A 19,762-nucleotide genomic window follows, 5' to 3' on the forward strand; every position below is an offset into this window, starting at 1 on the left:
GCAGCAAATCTACTTTTCCTTAATTCCCAGGAGCAGGTCCTATTTTACTGGAAAAACACATATGTTAGAGCCAACCATACTTGTCCAAAATGGCCAAACTCCTAATGGTGTGGACAAAAGCTTCAAGTTTGACTTTAAATTAGGTCTGCAAGCTCTCTGCTGAATGCATGTGTGATACGAAGTGTGTCCTAAACTATACTGCAGCAAAACAGCTTCTCAGAGAATGGTTAGCAAGGCAGAGTTTCATCAATAACCTATTGCTGGCAACACAACTCAATCTCTTGCCTTAATCCTGTGTATAAATTAGGGATTTTGTTTCTGAGTGGTACCACATCATGGATTATTCCCTCAGTCTGGCTTTTCAATGTACTTGGAGGGATGCATCATTGCTTTGCTGAGGCATGATTACCTGGGGTTTTGTGAGATGGAAGTAAAGGGGCTTGTGGGAAACCATCTAGCTGGAGGTAGAGGACAGTAATTAGGAAGGCATGTTAATTTAATAAAAAGCAGGACTAGAAACCACAGGCAACTCAAAAAAACACACAGTGCATGAAATACAAGGCAACAGTGGCAGAGGAATATCAAAAGTCTGGTTAAAAATAGACAGCTGCAAGGTGAATAGTTTATCGAACTGCAGGTTGGCTTGAGAATAGGGGAAGGATGCTGCCAAGATCTGGAAGGCTCTAAGCATTAGGTATCACCATTAAGAAATGTGAAAACACACAATTAAATCAAACAAACAAACAAAAAAAATAGAGGAGACATTGCAAGCCCCAACACCAGATAAGGTGCAGACTAGCACTTCTCTCACGAGTCCATGGGGCAGCTTGCAGTGCTGCCCATGGAAAACTAGGAGCTCTCCTCACAGCTACCATGTGGAAACACATCAGCTATCAGTCAAGTGCTTGCCTGGCTGCAGATGACATGTCCCAGAAAAGAAAGTTATCTAAGGTGGCCCACCTAAGAGTTACCACATTCCCAAAGCAGCTTTTGTGCATTATATTTCATTCCTATACCTACTGTTTCCATGCAGTTTGTGACAGCAATAAAAAAAAAAAAATCAGGCAGTTTTCAATCAGGAATGGGAAATATAAATATATGGGTGGGGTCTTCTCGTCTGTGCTCCATTACAGAATTGAACATGCTTTTCATAGTTCTCACAGGAGCACAGGCTGGCCAAAATCACCTGTGGAATAGGCTTGGGGAGCAGCACAGTGTAAAGCTAGGTAAAAGGAGCAATGATGCACAAAGTAAATCACTCATTATGTTTCCCATTCACAGAAGTATAATATGCTTGAAAAACTTCACAGACAGACCTCCCCAGTGCTGTCCCCTGTGCAAAATCAAACCTTTTCTTGTACAAAATCCAAGATATTCTTGAAGTCGAGGTCATCATAATAGTGTCGGATGCCCTCTTGGATGTTGGAGTGGAATACCGCATTCATCTGAGGAAAAAGCAAAAATCACAGTTCACATATGGAACAGACTATGTGAAAATATTACAAACCATGAAAAATATGCAGAGAAAACTTTTCATAGCAAGCTTCACCAGCTGTTACCAGAGTAAGAATCTAACCCATATGATGTCACAACCCTGTTTCTTGGGGAAAAATTCATCATTTTTGAGCACTCTTGGTTAGCAGCATCTCATAGCATCTCTCTGTTGCCTGCATGCTGCAATTGATCTCGTAAAGTGATCCTTTACTCATTTGACTTTTCCTATATGCTGCATATTAAATTGATTTTTTAGGGTGACTTCTTTGGGAGCTCCCTAAAGCCCTCAAATCCCATCCACCGACATAACTGTAACCCCTCACAAGCATTAGAAGCAGCCGTAATAGGCAAAATGCCCTGTGATAGCCAACTCCACCAGCTGTGTGGTGGTATTTCCCTCAGATGAGGAAAACAACACAGGAGCAGAGACCTCGTAAGAGCCCTCAATCACTTCTAATCCCAACAAATCATCCAGCAATTTAATTGTGCCTGGAGAGGCAGCAGCACAACCGGTCTGGGTTCTCTCTGATGCTCTCTGTGCTGTATCTCTGAGGACACTTTGACACATCAGGCATTTCAAATTGAAGACTAACTGAATGAAAAATGCATTTCACAGATGAATGGAAAGCTTATTAGTGAGCTGGAAGCAGAGCTGTAAAATGTTTTATGCAAAGCCAAAGCACACCACAGGTTTGCCATTTGGTTCCTGACAAAGCACCAGGCAGAGAGATTTATGAAGGAAAAGGGAACCTTTTCTGAGTTAGAAGCAGGGAGAAAGAAGGGGGGAGAAAACATTGTTCTTCATAATTCGCTCTGACATGAAAATTAGAGGGTGGGCAAACTGGGAAAAGGAAGAAGAACATTGGAGAAAAAAAATGAAGGCGTATCGGAGTATTAAACAAAGCCTGCCAACAGCAAGAGATCAGGGAAGGGGAACTTAAAAAGCCTTTAAGAAATTGCTCATGTGGAAGTTTATTAAAATGTTAATTTGTGTTTTTCCCACTGCTACAAGCATCACAACAGGCAATGCCTGAGCTTCACTGTTCCCTGTTTTTTTCCCCTATGTAGGCTCACCCTGAAATCTTGTCACTCTCCAAGAAGACATCAGTCTAGAGGGCAGTGTCTCAAATTAAATCTTGACTTCAAGTTTGGAGCTAAATGTTGCAGGGTTAAATCATTAAGTTCTGTTATGAGACATCTCCACTCACTTTGCTTCAAGGACAACAAATCAGTTATCTTCAATAATCTCAAAAAAATTAAAAAAAAATTACATATCAACAGGGTATATTTCAAAATTCCAACAGCTACAAGGACACCAAATTAATTCCTCATTGCACCCTTCCCACCATCTTATTTAATACTAAATCCAATTAAATCTTTCTAACAAGTTTAATAAACAAACATTGTTGCAAATACAGATTTGTGCCTCCTAACAATTTTAGGTTAAATGGATTCGTAACATTGTATCTCTCTTTTCTCTTTCCTTCATTGTTTGATTTTTAATTGGGTTTTGATATTGCCTGTTAAATTTAAATTAAGGGACAATTTACACACCAATGGTTTTATTGTACCCTTGAGCTTAATCATAAAGCTGTGATCCCCTCTCTCTACGGATTCCATGCAACATGTCTGAAGCACAGGATGGTGCTGAATGCTGGCAGACAAAGGTAGACAGCTGGAGAAAAGCATAGGATTTCATGCCAATTTTCATGAAAATAAAGCCACTGTGTGTCAGCACATATTGATTTTCTATACATGGGAAAGACTCAAGTGCTGATTTTCCTTAGAGAATCATGTCTCCCTGCTGGTGACCCAATACCCTTAATTTTCCCATAATTGGAGAGTTTTGGAGAGCTCTCAAAATCTGCTGGACAAAATTTGATGCAGCATCCAAAAGGCAATGACCTCCTCCTTTGCCTCTCTTCCACTTTGGGGCTCACCAAGTACCTAAATCCTCAAACTACCCATAGCCCACCAACCTTTACAGGTTTGAAAGCATCAAGCTGTTTGTGCAAAAGTGAATTGATTTTTATAGTCCCTAAGTACTTATTTCAGATGTTACTCTCCTGGTCTGCACAATCCTTGAGCCATCAGAAACTGAGATTTGATATTTAATCATTTGATCAATTACAATGGTAAAATAAGATTGAAAATGGCAGGGTTTCTTCAGCAGAATGTGGGCAGACAGAAAGGACATGCACTGGAAGTGTTCACTGATGTTTCTTAGTTCATCTATAACTCAATCCTGTCCTTGCAAATACAAGCCAGCAATTAACAAAAGTGAGGTGAGGAACTTAATGAGTCCCCTTAAAAAAAAAAAAAAAAAAGAAAAAGAAAAAAAGAAAAAGAAAAAGAAAAAAAATTTTTGGCTGCATGGGAGCTGCCACTGTGGCAGGAGCTCTGGGTGGTGCTGTAGGTCTGCTGCAGCTCCGGAGTGCAAGGCACAACCCAAGAAGAGCAAGAAAAATGAAATTCTTCCAGTTTCAGGACATACACGGACACATACTTGAGGTGAGAAGGAAATTTCCCCTGATGACATGCAGGGCTGCAGTATGCTGCCATGCTAAGCAAATGTGCAGCTCTCCAGCCTCCTGATTGCACTCACCTTGCTTTCAAAGATGATTTCAATGCATATCAGCAGCAGCTCCATAAGAAAGATAATCAGAAGAACCCAGAAGAACTGAAAAAAAAAAAAAAAAAAGAGAAGGATTAGCCCTGCTCCAAGCAAGGCTGTGCCGGCTACCAGCCAACTTTGAAGAGGGAGACCTGGAAACCATGAGGTGCTTAGAAACACTTAGACCATTTCATTACAATTGCTCCAGAGAGCTGCAAATCTCTTCTGAAAATCTCTGTCCTAAATTTGCTCCCATGTATAATGAGTGGCAGGAAGCAAGAATGAATTAAAAAAACACAAACCAAATGCAATCTGGATGGCCAAATTCTGCATGGGGACATGGGTAAAACAGATGCAGTGGAGGCAATTGTTATCTCTGAGTGGATATAGATGTCCACAGAAAAGTCAACACCTTTTGTGATGGAATGCCAGTGGTTGTTTGAACACTGATGTTTCCAAGCCAGACATCCAATGTAGGGTCAACCAACTCCAGAGTACAGGCAGTAACTCATATCTCTGCCAGAACTCATTGTGGCAACAAATTTAGGCTGGCAATCAATGTCCTGATGGAGGAAACAACTTAAACTAGGAGGTCTGGTATTCCTGCAGCCTACACCCATCAGTCTCATAAAGCTTCAGTCCCTATTTGAGATGTCCCATATGGGGTTGCATCCAACTTTGCAGAAGACAGACAGCAAAGCTTTGCTTGGCTCACATGCGTCTCCCCAAGGCTACCTCCATCTGTGACTTTGGACACTCACCAGAAAAAGGGAGGTGGAAAGTTACCATGGTAACTAGCTAAAAATCTAAAAGCAAGTTAAAGAAATAAAGTGGGGGGAGGTGATTTATTACTGTGATATTCACTTTGACCACTGGCTTATCAGAAGAGCCTGTTTACAAAGCACACCCAGAAATTATTTCCCAAGTTTGGCAAAACCAAAGCAACACTGCAGCAGCATGCCACTTAAACCCAGAACTGTAGGGGTTTTAATTAGCTGTCCCTGGCTGAGTTTTGCACCATGTTCATTTGCTAAGAGCCAACTAGTGTAATCCCACTACAGAAGCAGCACCATTTTCATCACCATCTAAATCAGATCTAACTGGGAAGGGAATCTCATAATTAAGGAATACAACTGACCAAATACCCATTCTCTTGTAGTCAGAGACAATATGCAAGAAGTGAACACATCTGTACTGATTAGTAAGAGGTTGATTTGGTAAGAAGCCCAAGGTGACATGGTTGATAGTTTTACCAAACAAGGCATGTATAGGTCATACAATGCTACAGCAAGGTGGCAATCAGTGAGACAGAGAGGAAATCACCGTTTGGAAACATTTTTCCGCTTTTTCAGTATTTTCAACTTTAGTTAAACTGTAAAAAAAATGAGCACTTTGTACCCCATTTACCAGAAAAAAATGAAAAAGAAAAGAGAAAAAAAAAAAAGGTGCTAACTCTTATCAATATTTCCACTGTGAGAAAAGAGAAAACTTTCTGATTTTTGGGCTGCTAACCAACCTCTTTCCAGTGTTTTGGCCATTGCACACTGATTTCTTTGTTCTACACTCTATTTCCTTCTTGTGGTCTGTGTTTCTGCTGTATAGCTTGTCAAATCAAGATATAAAGATTTATGTAATACAATTCAGCCTGCTCCATGCATATTGAAATCAAGGGTAATATTTAATATCCAGGAGTCTCATTTGGTTTATAAACAAATGTGGGCACAGTTTGCATATGTCCATGGAATGCTGGCTGTACCTGGCTATTGGAAAAATGACTGCTTTCAAATACTTCATCAGATGAGGTTCACAGCCAGAAAAATCCACAGTTTCCAAGAGAAAACCTGAAGAAAGAGCATAGCTCACAGTCTTTTTAAGTGGATGAGAAGTGCTAACACTACTTGGGAAGACAGACATGGAAAGAGATAAGCTGGCTGAGGCTGACTGCAAGAGCTAACCTCTCCTTTTAAGAGCTAACTCTCCTTACAAGAGCTAAACTGCCAACCTGGGAAGTCACATTGGTGATGCCCAGCTCTTCCTGGACCATGCAATATATAACCTTGCCTCCAGAAAGGACACAATTTCCCCTAATTTAAGGAGGATTTACAAGAATAGCGACTAGAACCCCAGTCTCCAGTGTAAGCCTTGCAAAAGTGCAGCCTGAATGAACACTGGCTGTTCTTATCCCAAATAATGGCTGAATGGAGCATGCGAACCCCCACTGGCTGCATAGACACTAGCAGAAAGTGGCACTTTGCTTGGCTTTTCCAAGGACTTCAGCAACCGCTGGTAACTGGAACACACGTAAGGGCAAAACTGCTGGCAACATCTGTGATTATCTCTTTAACAAGTGCATTGCAGTCCTTGATGTCTGTCAGACTGCACATGGATAAATTAGCATTTTTTTTTTCCTTAAAAAGACTCCAGCAGCATAAATTAAAGAACAAAAATCCACATTAAACAGCATTTAATCCTGCCTTGAGCTGCTGCAGGTTTGCAACAAGCTAAAAAAATCACAAAAAAGGTGTTTGTTTGTTTTTTTAAATAAAACAATGTGCCAAGAAGCTGTTCCCCCCGCCCCCATTATTGCAAAAATATTCCCTGTGCAGTGAAGCAATTGCACAGGGCAAGCAAGTAGCTCGTCGATCTAAAATTTCACAATAAATTATATTGCTTAATTTCCTCAAATACTTTGAGGGTTAATCACTTAGGGTTAATCACCCCTATTCCTGTGATCAGCAGAGCTCAGAGCTGCTCCTTTCCTCCTCTAACAGTCTCCAGCTCTGTTTTGTTCATCATTAATCTCTCTGGAAGCCAAACCGAGAGTGGGAGGAGAGATCCCAGGGGCCGTGCTCTACATCCTCACCCTGACCATCCCAGAGCAAAGGTGCTCCTCACACTCTTGGCCATCTATGAATCCTGACCTGAATTAACCCTAGCTTAAAGACATGTCTCCTTCCAGTTTGGGGAACAACCTTATTCATTAGCATTACTTTGCATAAGCAATATATAGGCTGTCTGGTGCAGTCCCTTCCCATACATCCTCTAGGATACCATCCTCTGTATACCAGATAGAATGTCTTGCTGTGAAGTTTATTAGCAAACAATTCTAGACATGGGTTTTGGCTGATACAGGAGTGCAAACCTGCTTGTGTTTCATTTCCAGACCATGAGCAGCACGCAGCTGCCTCAAATTTCCAGCTTAAACATGTTCACGTGAGGCTGAAAGGATCACCATGAATTAGGGTAGGAACCATGGGAATGTTGGATGCACTAGGTTGAACAATGAATAAGCCATTCAGGGATTTATTCAGGAGTCAGTCCATTCAAGGAGCCTGCAGCCACAGAGGGAGCTGCAAGCTCCTTGCATGGATCTGCTCGACCCTGAGCACAGGTGCCCTCAAGACACTTATGGCCATGGGAGGCTCAAATGTGTTCAGCCCAGGTGTGATACTATTGGGATTTGGGATGGTAGAGGGAGGCTCTTTTTGCCAGGGATGAGTACGGGAAAGGATGCGGCTTCAAGGATGGAAAAGAGCTCCTAAAATGACATAAAAGCACAAGAGAAAAAAAAAAAAAAGCAGTTTCTCCCCTCCCCTCCCCTCCCCTCCCCTCCCCTCCCCTCCCCTCCCCTCCCCTCCCCTCCCCTCTCCAATCCTCAAGTTTTGCCATATTCCTGCGTATCCAGAGAAGGAATTGGTCGTCCCCCCTTGATAAACGAAAACAGCTCAAAAGTGTAGCCATGTGAAACGTACCTGACATGCTCATGAAGGGACAATGCAGAGGCATGTAAAAAATAAACCTTTCACTCAGCCTGGTAGGCCTCTAAGTCATGCCCTTTGCAAGAGCCTGCCATATCCTCTGCCTTCATCCAGACCAGGCATGAAGGCATCCCCCATTTTACATAAGCACAGAAATCTACATCCAGCTAGTTTCATCACAGATTCGATTTTATGTAGTGCTTTTAAAGAGATAATACTTCATAATGGTGTGTTAAAGATTTCTCCTACACAGAATGGCTCTCTTTACTTTTTTTTTTTTTTTTTTTTTTTTTTTTTTTTTTTTTTTCCCTGAAAGGCGCTTGCATGCAGCCCTTCCTCTGAAAATTCAAACAATTATTTATTCCTACATTGGAAGAGAGCTTTCAAATATGCTTTGAAGAAATAAAAAATCTCAGAAGATCTCTCAGAAATGCCTCCCCTACACAGATTAAATGAAAACAACAAAGCCCAGATGAGGAGACGATGAGACTTTGCAGAGCACCTTCTTTATTAAGCATGGTGTCTTATTTCTGCAGCACACAACATACCCCTCCTGCCCATCCTCCCAGGCTGAGACTCATAACTACGCCTACCTGGGTTTCACACAAGTTTTTGCCAAGCTTTGAGTCAAAATACACATTTCCTTTATACTTCATAATTTAAATAAACAAGAAACCTGTTTTTATTCCCCAAATGGCGGGTAGTCCTGTAAATAATTGTCTGGGACTACCCAAGAGCCCCTTCCTCCATACAACAGCTCTGCCTCCACCCAGTACCACAGATGCCAGCTCTGCCCTCCTGAATACCAGTTATACCCCTTTCTGCTCCCCTCACATGACAGAAAACCGTTTTTCCCTCATTTAGGCTTTTATAGACTTTCAGCTGCTAACAAGCTGTTAATGCTTCCTTAGCTAAAGCCCTGCTACTCTCTGCTCCTATCTTGAGACCAAGACAGATGCTGCAGTGCACCAGGTTGAGCTGCAACACACTCATCCTCCCCACAAAAAAAAAACACAGAGAAGGAGTTTTTTTATGAATAGGGGTGGATAGTACTTCCTACAGTCCTGTCCATGCAGTTCCATGAGTGACGTCTCTCTGCAAATCTAACTTATTTCAGAGTTTGAGGGCCAAACTATCAAATTTCACCTCTTTCCAAAGATGTATGTACCTGTTGCTTTCCTCCCCAATCATAAAAAAATATATTTCTATGGCACAATCAGCTCAATCCTATAGAAAGCATCAGGCAATGCACTGCAAACTCCTAATACAGATCAAACCAGTTGGATGCTATTAATATCATGTCAGACTTTGCAAAAAGAAAACTCCTTGAGCTTCATCCAATGCTCACCAGCATCTCATCATCACAGAATGGGTAGCATCAACTTTGAAGAACACTAGGGCACCACTGACAGTTCTCTTTAGGCAGTGAAAATACAGCATAGGCTATAACTACTATCAAAAAAATAATAAATAAGAAAATCATACTGAAAAGGATAGTAACTCTGAAGATGCTTGTTCGCATCTGGTTATGCAAACTCCAAACAACACTTCCACTGAAAGGTCCACATTGATTTTGCCATCTGGTGAAAGATGTTTTTAACATGTTCTGCAATGCATGTGGATAACATCCCAGAGCAATGACCCTGCAATTCCACCTGTGAGAAACCAGAACCAGAAACATCTGGTTGTCCATGTCCATAAATAATCCACAGTTGAAGGATTTTTGGAAGGACTTTATAAAATCAGTATTTACTGGGCTTTCCAGAAGGCGTGAAGCCCCACTAATTCACTGCAAGGCTGGCTGTTATTATTGCAATGACTAATTTAGTTCTGTGATTCAAACGAAAAATAAAAAAAAAAAAAAAAGCAAAAAGAAAAAAAAAGAAAGGAACGACAAAAAAAAAAAAAGAGCAAGTACCAAATAAAGGAATGGAACAGCTAGAAGTTTGCTGGTGATACTTAACATATCCAGCTTGGGAAGGATAAACTATGCTTTTCTGCTTGCAAAACCTTCCCAACCTGCTCCTAGAAAGACAGTGAATGGGTTCACAGCAAGAAATTCAATGTGGAAGTGCAAATAAATGTGACAAACACCTACACGGCTCCAGCTCCCTCTTCTCCCCTGGTGCCAAACCTGAGCCAAAATGAATCTCCATTTAAAGCATGTTGCAGTGATTAAAAAGCCCCAGCCAAGAGGTGACTAACCCTTAATGGAGGAGATCAGCTACTACTGCTTGCAGAAAGCTCCTCTTGCTGCTCCGGGGCTCCTACTTTGTCTCAGTCAAATTAAATAATAATTACTATATATGAAAAAAAATAGATTTAAAGGAGAACAAATTAGATGTAGAGAGCTTTTTCTGACTGTACCTTTCTGGGATTTTGATGTTTTAGCAATTATAGATCTGTCCCACACATGAGAGGGCTTCAGATGCTTAGTCCAGTTCATAGAGGAGCTCCTTAGGCAAACACAGTGCAAAAGGCTACCTGCGAAGAGCATCGCTACCTGCCTGGCCCAAAGCCCTGTCACAGCAGATCCAGGCTCTGCTCCTTTCACTTCAAGCATTTGCTCCAGAGTTAATTAAGTGCTCAGCTCCCCTAGCAATCCTGAACACTTGCTGTTGCATAAATATCAGGTTTGCTCATTTATTGACCCCTCTGTGTAGCAAAGCAGAAAAAACAAGAAAATGGTGGTTTTGTTTAGAGAGCTTCTAATCGGAGAACTATATAATCAGCGGGCTTAACAAGAAAAAAAAAAAAATATGCATATCCCTAAGCAAACCTCTGTGGGAAAGTTTCTTACATTGCTTTCTCAAGAGGATCCTCTTTGTGTGCTAATTACCAGAAATTTGCTTTTTGGGGATTTAAACCAATACTGCTGAAACCTGCTGATATTGACATCCAGAGGAAACTCTTTGCTGCTGATGCAAGGAGCTGAGCCCCACAGGGCAGCAAGCCTCAGACCCAAGCAAACAAAGAGAGACCCTCAGGCTGCAAAGAGCAATTGGGGGTTTGCAGTGATGCTTTGCACAAACCATCCTCCAATTAACTTTCATCTACCTTGAAAGCAGAGAAAAGTGAATGGAAAAATGCCTGCTGACCTTCAAGGCAAGGTAATAACTCATCCAGACAACCCAGGATGATGCAGTTCAGATGCAGTAATGTGGTTGCATTTCTGATGCAATGCTGTAACCAGCAGACTTTATTTATCAAGTTTTCCTCTTCACTCAGTGTGTAATATGGGCACTGCAGGCCCACCAAAAACTGCCACCCCAGAGACCAATTGGTCTATTAGTTAGAATGTCCTGAATTATAACACGTGATTTGGAGAATGTCGTGTACACCTGGCCTCCAAAACCTGCATCTTTTGAAATCAAAACCTGAAATCACTTCTCCAAAATGGAGAATGTGGGATTATTCTGGGTTGTGCCTGCATGCACGAAAGGAGGGGTCTGGGGTGCCTGCGAGCACAGTGGGAGGGGTCCTGGGTTCCTGGGTGGGACGCTTTGACACTATATAAGATAATGTCATGCAGTAATAAATTGGCTTACGACACAGAACGCTGGTCGTTGTGTCCGTTTGTCCCGGGGCTTTCGGTCGGGTTATCCTACAGAGAAGTGTCCTGGATCTTGTCCTCACTAACAAGGAGGGACTGGTTGAAGCTGTGAAGGCTGAGGGCAGCATTGGTTGCAGTGACCATGAGATGGTGGGGTTCAGGATCTCATGTGGCAGGAACAGAATACCGAGCAGAATTGCAACCTTGTTGGACCCAGTAGGTTCGACTTTGGTCCTTTCAAGCAATTGTTAGGGGAAATCCCATGGGACGGGGTACTTGAAGGTAAAGGAGCCCCAGGTAGTTGGTTAGCATTCAAGGACTGCTTCTTCCAAGCTCAAGATCAGAGCATCCCAACAGGTAGGAAGTCAGGAAAGGGAGTCAGAAGACCTGCATGGTTAAACAGGGAACTGCTGGGTAAACTCAAGTGGAAGAGGAGGGTCTACAGATCATGGAAAGATGGGCTGGGCACTTTGAAGGAATATATGGCTGTTGTCAGCTGGGGAAGCAACTAGGAAAGCTAAGGCCTCAGAATTAAAGCTTGCAAGTGGGGTCAAGGACAACAGAAAGGGCTTCTTCAAATATATTGTAAATAAAACTAACACTAGAAGCAATGTAGGCCCACTGATGAATGAGGTGGGTGCCCTGGTGACAGAAGATAAAGAGAAGGCAGAGTTACTGAATGCTTTCTTTGTCTCTGTCTATAATGCTGGAGGCTGTCCTGAGGAGCACCGTATTGCAGTGGCCCCAGAGGAAGTCACGATAAAAGATGAGTTTGCCTCTATTGATGAGGCCTGGATTAAGGACCAATTAAGCAATTTGGACATCCATAAATCCATGGATCCTGATGGGATACACCCACAGATGCTGAGGGAGCTGGCGGAAGTCATTGTTAGGCCACTCTCAATCATCTTTGGTAAGTCGTGGGCATCAGGAGAGGTGCCTGAGGACTAGAGGAAAGCAAATGTCACTCCAGTCTTCAAAAAGGGCATGAAGGAGGACCCGGGCAACTACAGACTAGTCAATCTCACCTCCATCCCTGGTAAAGTGGTCCTACTGGGTCTGACTGGAATGTTAACTTTCCCTGCAGCAGCCCAGACAGTGCTGTGCTCTGCACTTCTGGCTGGAACAGCAATGTTATCACACCACTGTTGTGTCTATTGCTGAGCAGTGCTGGCACAGAATCAGGACCCTCTCTAACCCTCCTAGGGGGTGGGCAAAAATGTGAGAAGAGAAAAATCACCAGGGTAGCTGACCTAAACCAACCAAAGGGATATTCCATACCATCTGATGTCACACTCAGCAATAAAAGGTGGAAACAGGAGAAAGAGGGGAGGGGTGGGCTCTCATTGTAAAAACATCTGTCCTCCTCTCAAACACCGGCTATGTGCATTGAGGCCCTGCTTCAAGGACGTGGTCAAGCATCGCTAATTTGTGGGAAGTAGAGAGTAACTTTGTCCTGGTTTCAGTTAGAACAGAATTAATTTTCTTCCTAGTAGCTGGTGGAATGCTGTATTTTGGCTTAGGATGAGAAGAGTGCTGATAACACCCCGATGTTTTAATTGTTGCAGAGCAGTGCTTATACCAAGCCAAGGACATCTCAGCCTTTTGCTCTGTCCTGCCAACAGGCAGGCTGGGGGTGCAGTAAGAGCTGGGAGGGGACAGACCCAGGACAGGTGACCCAAACTAGCCAAAGGGGTATTCCATACCATCTGACGGCATGCTAAACAGTATATAGGGGTGGCTAGCCGGGGGGAGGGGGCCGGACTGCTCGGGGTTAGGCTGGGCATCGGTCAGCGGGTGGTGAGCAACTGCATTGTGCATCACTTGTTTGTACATATTATTATTATTAGTAGTATTATCATCATTGTATTATTATTATTATTATTATTGTTATTACTATTTTCCTGTCTTATTAAACTGTCTTTATCTCAACTCACGGGCTTCACTTTCCATTTCTCTCCCCCGTCCCAGAGAGGGAGGGGGAGGGTGAGCGAACGGCTGCATGGTGTTTAGCTGCCGGCCGGGTTAAACCACGACAGTCTTTCTGGCGCCCAACGTGGGGCCCGAAAGGTTGAGATAACGGCAGATCTGACCAGAGTGTGTTAAACTAAAATTGGTGTAAGTATTAGACCTGCTTAATAGTCTCTTGTCATAATGCTGATTGCTTTAATCTCAACTCTGCTGCACCTGTTTTCCAAATTGAGTATTATAGTACATTATTTTCCGTATTTGCTCTCTGTCATGTTGTTTATCCTCTCCGGGCCCTGGTTTCAGATCATTATGGTACTGTGTGTTGTAGCAATGGCTTATGAGACGATGAGATATCTGGTCATGACTCTAACTTGGTATTTGTACTCAGAAACATCGTCGACTCTGTACTTTGGAAACTGTATCTTGGAAACTATTAGCAATTATACCTATTGTTTTTTTCCATTAGGGAGTCAATCTGTGGAGGGGAAAGGGGAAGATATTTTTTCTTACTTGATTACTCTCCCTTCCTCCTTCACCACCCTCTTATCCTCTGAGCTTGTTACAATAGCTCTCCAAGATATTGAATAGCCTTGGGATACTCAGACCAGCATAGTCTTGTTGTTCTGCCTCCTGAATGCACTTTAGATTCTGCTTAAACAACTGCTTAGGAAGCTCATCCGGAGATCTGCCCGGAGGCAGTATAGTTGTGGGTGGCAGGGAGTATGCGAGGATATGGGCAGGCATCTAGAGCAGTTGGCACCCCCAGTGTTTTGGAAATTCACCCCTGAACAACTGCAAAATCCTCAAAAACTGGCAGAATGCTTGAAAAAAAGGTGTCATGATTCTGGCAGTTCCAAAGTAACACAAATCATTGTAACATGCTGGGGCCTGGCTCATGCCTATCGAGCTGCCATGGATACTGCTATCAACTTAGTGACAGACCCTGTGGCCACTCCAAGCCCTGTGACAGATCCAACGGCCACTGTGACCCCTACGGTGGACTCTGCAGCCGCTCCAGTCCCAGCTCCTGCAACTGCTCCAGCTCCGGTTCCTGCAGCTGCTCCAGCTCCTGCAGCCGCTCCAGCTCCTGTGGCTGGGTCAGAGAAAAGAGCTGTAGCAGTGCAAGTTGACCCTGCAGAGGGTATTCCAGCCTCTGTGGCAGACCCTGTAACGGGGTCAGAGAAACGAGCTGTAGCAGTGCAAGTTGACCCTGCAGAGGGTATTCCAACCTCTGTGGCAGACCCTGTAACAAGGTCAGAGAAATGAGCAGTAGCAGTGCAAGCTGCCCCTGTAGAGAAGGTGAAAAAATGGTATAGAGATTCAGGTCGTTTAGAACACAGAGAGTCTACTGCCAAATCTAGGTATAGAGACGACGGAGATGACAACGACGCTGGGCCATCAAGGATTCAGGAGGAGGAAGATGAGGATGCCAAAAAATCAACAGTAACTACCCGAAGCCTATACGAGCGCGAGCTACGAGATGTGCGAAAAGATTTTGGTCGTTGTGTAGGTGAGCAGCTTGTCACCTGGCTGCTCCGGTGCTGGGACACTGGAGCCAATTGTGTGGAATTAGATGGCAGGGAAGCCAGGTGGCTGGGATCCCTTGCTCGAGACGCTGGCATTGACAAAGCAATTGCAGATGGAGCATAATCTAACAGCCTCTGGAGGTGTCTCCTCTCAGCTGTGAGGGAAAGGTATCCCTTCAAGGAAGAACTTTTATGTCTACCAGGCAAGTGGACCACTATGGAGAAGGGAATTCGGTACCTGAGGGAATTAGCTGTATGGGAAGTGATTTATGAGGATCCAGACTTCATACAAACATCCAAAGATCCAGATGAAGTCAGGTGTACACAACCCATGTGGCGGAAGTTTGTACAGAGTGCACCATCATCACATGCCAGCTCATTGGCAATAATGGCCTGGAAAGAGGATGAGGAACCCACAGTGGATGAAGTGGCTAAACAACTCCGGCAGTATGAAGAATGTCTCTCCTCTTCCTTACAGGCCTGCGTCTCAGTTGTGGAGAAACTTTCTGAAGAGTTCCACCAACTTAAGGAGAATCTATCTTCCTCCCCACCTGAACCAACCAGTGTCCACCAACCAAAAGAGAACACTGTGGAGAAACTTTCTGAAAAGGTTCACCAACTTGAAGAGAGATTATTCTCCTCCATACCTGTACAAAGCAGTGTCTCAGCTATCAGGGGTAGGCGTTCATCCACATAAGGAAGATGATATGGTGCGTACTCACTCCGTGCCACCCTGTGGTTTTACTTACGAGACCATGGAGAGGACATGAGAAAATGGGATGGAAAATCTACCGTGACCCGAAAGGCATGGGTACGTGAGTTGCAAAAGAAAACAATCAGGAAGAAGGGATTCTCTGAAAAGTTTGCTGCTCCAACTTCCAGCAGACAGTCCTTCAAACACAGAAACGAAGAAGATTCTGAGCAGGATTAGGGGGGCCCTGCCTCCAGACAGGGGGAGGAAAGGGACAATCGAGTTTATTGGACTGTGTGGATTCGATGGCCTGGCACGTCAGACGCACAGAAGTATAAGGCTTTAGTAGACACCGGTGCACAATGTACTATAATGCCATCGAGCTATAAAGGACCAGAGCCCATCTGTATTTGTGGAGTGACAGGGGGATCTCAGCAGTTGACTGTATTGGAGGCTGAAGTGAGTCTGACTGGGAATGAGTGGGAAAAGCACCACATTGTGACTGGCCCGGACGCTCCATGTATCCTTGGCATAGACTATCTTAGAAGAGGGTATTGCAAGGACCCAAAAGGGTTCCGGTGGGCTTTTGGTATAGCTGCCTTAGAGACAGAGGGCATTAAACAATTATCTACCTTGCCTGGTCTCTCAGAGGACCTCTCTGTTGTGGGGTTGCTGAGGGTCGAAGAACAGCAAGTGCCAATCGCTACCACAACTGTGCACCGGCGGCAATATCGCACTAACCGAGACTCCCTGATTCCCATCCATAAGCTAATTCGTCAATTGGAGAGCCAAGGAGTGATCAGCAAGACTCATTCACCTTTCAATAGTCCCATATGGCCAGTGCGAAAGTCTAAGGGCGAGTGGAGACTAACAGTGGACTATCGTGGCCTGAACGAAGTGACGCCACCACTGAGTGCTGCAGTGCCGGACATGCTGGAACTTCAGTACGAACTTGAATCGAAGGCAGCCAAGTGGTACGCCACAATTGATATTGCTAATGCATTTTTCTCCATCCCTCTAGCAGCAGAGTGCAGGCCACAATTTGCCTTCACTTGGAGGGGAGTCCAATATACTTGGAATCAGCTGCCCCAGGGGTGGAAACACAGCCCTACCATTTGCCATGGGCTGATCCAGTCTGCACTAGAGCAGGGGGAAGCTCCTGAACACCTGCAGTACATCGATGACATTATTGTGTGGGGTAACACAGCAGAGGAAGTTTTTGAGAAAGGGAAGAAAATAGTCCAAATCCTTCTGAAAGCCGGTTTTGCCATAAAACAAAATAAAGTCAAAGGACCTGCACGAGAGATCCAGTTTTTAGGAATAAAATGGCAAGATGGACATCGTCAAATCCCAATGGATGTGATCAACAAAATAACAGCTATGTCTCCACCAACTAACAAAAAAGAAACACAGACTTTCCTAGGTGTTGTGGGGTTTTGGAGAATGCACATCCCAAATTACAGTCTGATTGTAAACCCGCTCTACCAAGTAACACGTATGAAGAATGAGTTTTAATGGGGCCCTGAACAACGACAAGCCTTTGAACAAATCAAGCAGGAAATAGTCCATGCAGTAGCCCTTGGGCCAGTTCGAACAGGACCAGATGTAAAGAATGTGCTCTACACTGCAGCCGGGGAGAACGGCCCCACCTGGAGCCTCTGGCAGAAAGAACCTGGGGAAACTCGAGGTCGGCCCCTGGGGTTTTGGAGTCGGGGATACAGAGGATCTGAGGCCCACTATACTCCAACTGAAAAGGAGATATTGGCAGCGTATGAAGGAGTTCGATCTGCTTCGGAGGTGGTCAGTACTGAAGTGCAGCTCCTCCTAGCACCCCAATTGCCGGTACTAGGCTGGATGTTCAAGGGAAGGGTCTCTTCTACGCATCATGCAACTGATGCAAGTGGGAGCAAGTGGGTTGCACTGATTACTCAGCGGGCTCGAATAGGAAACCCCAGTCGCCCAGGAATCTTGGAAGTGATTATGGACTGGCCAGAAGGCAAATACTTTGGGATATCATCAGAGGAGGAGGTGGGTCATGCTGAAGAAGCCCCACTGTACAACCAGTTACCAGAGAATGAAAAGAAATATGCCCTGTTCACTGATGGGTCCTGTCGTATTGTGGGGAAGCATCGGAGATGGAAGGCTGCTGTATGGAGTCCTACACGACGAGTTGCAGAAGCTGCTGAGGCAGAAGGTGAATCGAGTCAGTTTGCAGAAGTGAAGGCCATTCAGCTGGCTTTAGACATTGCTGAATGAGAAAAATGGCCAGTTCTCTATCTCTACACCGATTCATGGATGGTAGCAAATGCCCTGTGGGGATGGTTACAGCAATGGAAGCAAAACAACTGGCAGCGTAGGGGCAAACCCATCTGGGCTGCTGCATTGTGGCAAGATATTGCTGCTCGGGTAGAGAACCTGGCTGTGAAAGTATGCCACGTAGATGCTCATGTGCCCAAGAATCGGGCCACTGAAGAACATCAAAACAACCAGCAGGTGGATCAGGCTGCTAAGATTGAAGTAGCTCAGGTGGACCTGGATTGGCAGCATAAAGGTGAATTATTTATAGCCCGATGGGCCCATGACACCTCAGGCCATCAAGGTAGAGATGCAACATACAGATGGGCTCGTGATCGAAGGGTAGACCTGACCATGGATGCTATAGCACAGGTTATTCATGACTGTGAAACATGTGCTGCAATCAAGCAAGCCAAACGGTCAAAGCCTCTTTGGTATGGAGGACGATGGCTGAAATATAAATATGGAGAGGCCTGGCAGATTGATTACATCACACTCCCTCAAACTCGCAATGTCAAGCGCCACGTACTTACAATGGTGGAAGCAACCACCGGATGGCTGGAAATATATCCTGTGCCTCATGCCACCGCCCGGAACACTATCCTGGGCCTTGAAAAGCAAGTCCTATGGCGACATGGTACCCCAGAAAGAATAGAGTCAGACAGTGGAACTCATTTCCGAAACAACCTTATAGACACTTGGGCCAAAGAACATGGTATTGAGTGGGTGTATCACATCCCCTATCATGCACCAGCCTCCGGGAAAGTTGAACGATACAACGGACTGTTAAAGACTACATTGAAAGCAATGGGCGCTGGGACATTCAAAAATTGAAATACGCATTTGGCAAAGGCCACCTGGTTAGTCAATACTAGGGGATCTGCCAACCGAGCTGGACCTGCCCAATCAAACCTGTTATGTACTGTAGATGGGGATAAAGTTCCTGTAGTGTATGTAAGAAATATGCTGGGTAAAACAGTCTGGGCTACTCCTGCCTCAGGAAAAGGCAAACCTATTCGTGGAATTGTTTTCGCTCAGGGACCTGGATACACTTGGTGGGTGATGCAAAAGAACGGAGAGGTCCGGTGTGTACCTCAAGGGGATTTAATACTGGGTGAGAATAGCCCATGAACTGAATTGTACCATGTTAATTACTATATAATACTGTATGTTATCACTACCATGACTACTATAGGTGACTAATTAGAATGTATGGAAAAGAGTGTAACCTGAGCATGACATAAATGGTATGGAATAAGGGGTGGATAGATGTCCTGGTTTCAGTTAGAACAGAATTAATTTTCTTCCTAGTAGCTGGTGGAATGCTGTGTTTTGGCTTAGGATGAGAAGAGTGCTGATAACACCCCGATGTTTTAATTGTTGCAGAGCAGTGCTTATACCAAGCCAAGGACATCTCAGCCTTTTGCTCTGTCCTGCCAACAGGCAGGCTGGGGGTGCAGTAAGAGCTGGGAGGGGACAGACCCAGGACAGGTGACCCAAACCAGCCAAAGGGGTATTCCATACCATCTGACGGCATGCTAAACAGTATATAGGGGTGGCTAGCCGGGGGGAGGGGGCCAGACTGCTCAGGGTTAGGCTGGGCATCGGTCAGCGGGTGGTGAGCAACTGCATTGTGCATCACTTGTTTGTACATATTATTATTAGTAGTAGTATTATCATCATTGTATTATTATTATTATTATTAATAACATCAATATTAATATTAATATATTATTATTGTTATTATTATTTTCCTGTCTTATTAAACTGTCTTTATCTCAACTCATGGGCCTCACTTTCCATTTCTCTCCCCCGTCCCAGAGAGAGAGGGGGAGGGTGAGCGAATGGCTGCGTGGTGTT

The 19,762-nt window shown here is 44.3% G+C and overlaps 1 protein-coding gene across 1 annotated transcript in view; it reads right to left on the reverse strand.

Moving 5' to 3' along the window:
* LOC116499475 (tetraspanin-15-like) overlaps positions 1-19,762 on the reverse strand; it is a 58,847-nt gene that overhangs the window by 22,916 nt on the left and 16,169 nt on the right. Inside the window, 2 exon segments of the mRNA XM_032204213.1 lie at positions 1,350-1,445; positions 4,100-4,174. Of these exon segments, the coding sequence (XP_032060104.1) occupies positions 1,350-1,445; positions 4,100-4,174 (171 nt within the window).

This window comes from Aythya fuligula, chromosome 27 (genome assembly GCF_009819795.1).
Source record: "Aythya fuligula isolate bAytFul2 chromosome 27, bAytFul2.pri, whole genome shotgun sequence".
Classification (NCBI taxonomy): Eukaryota; Metazoa; Chordata; class Aves; order Anseriformes; family Anatidae; genus Aythya; species Aythya fuligula.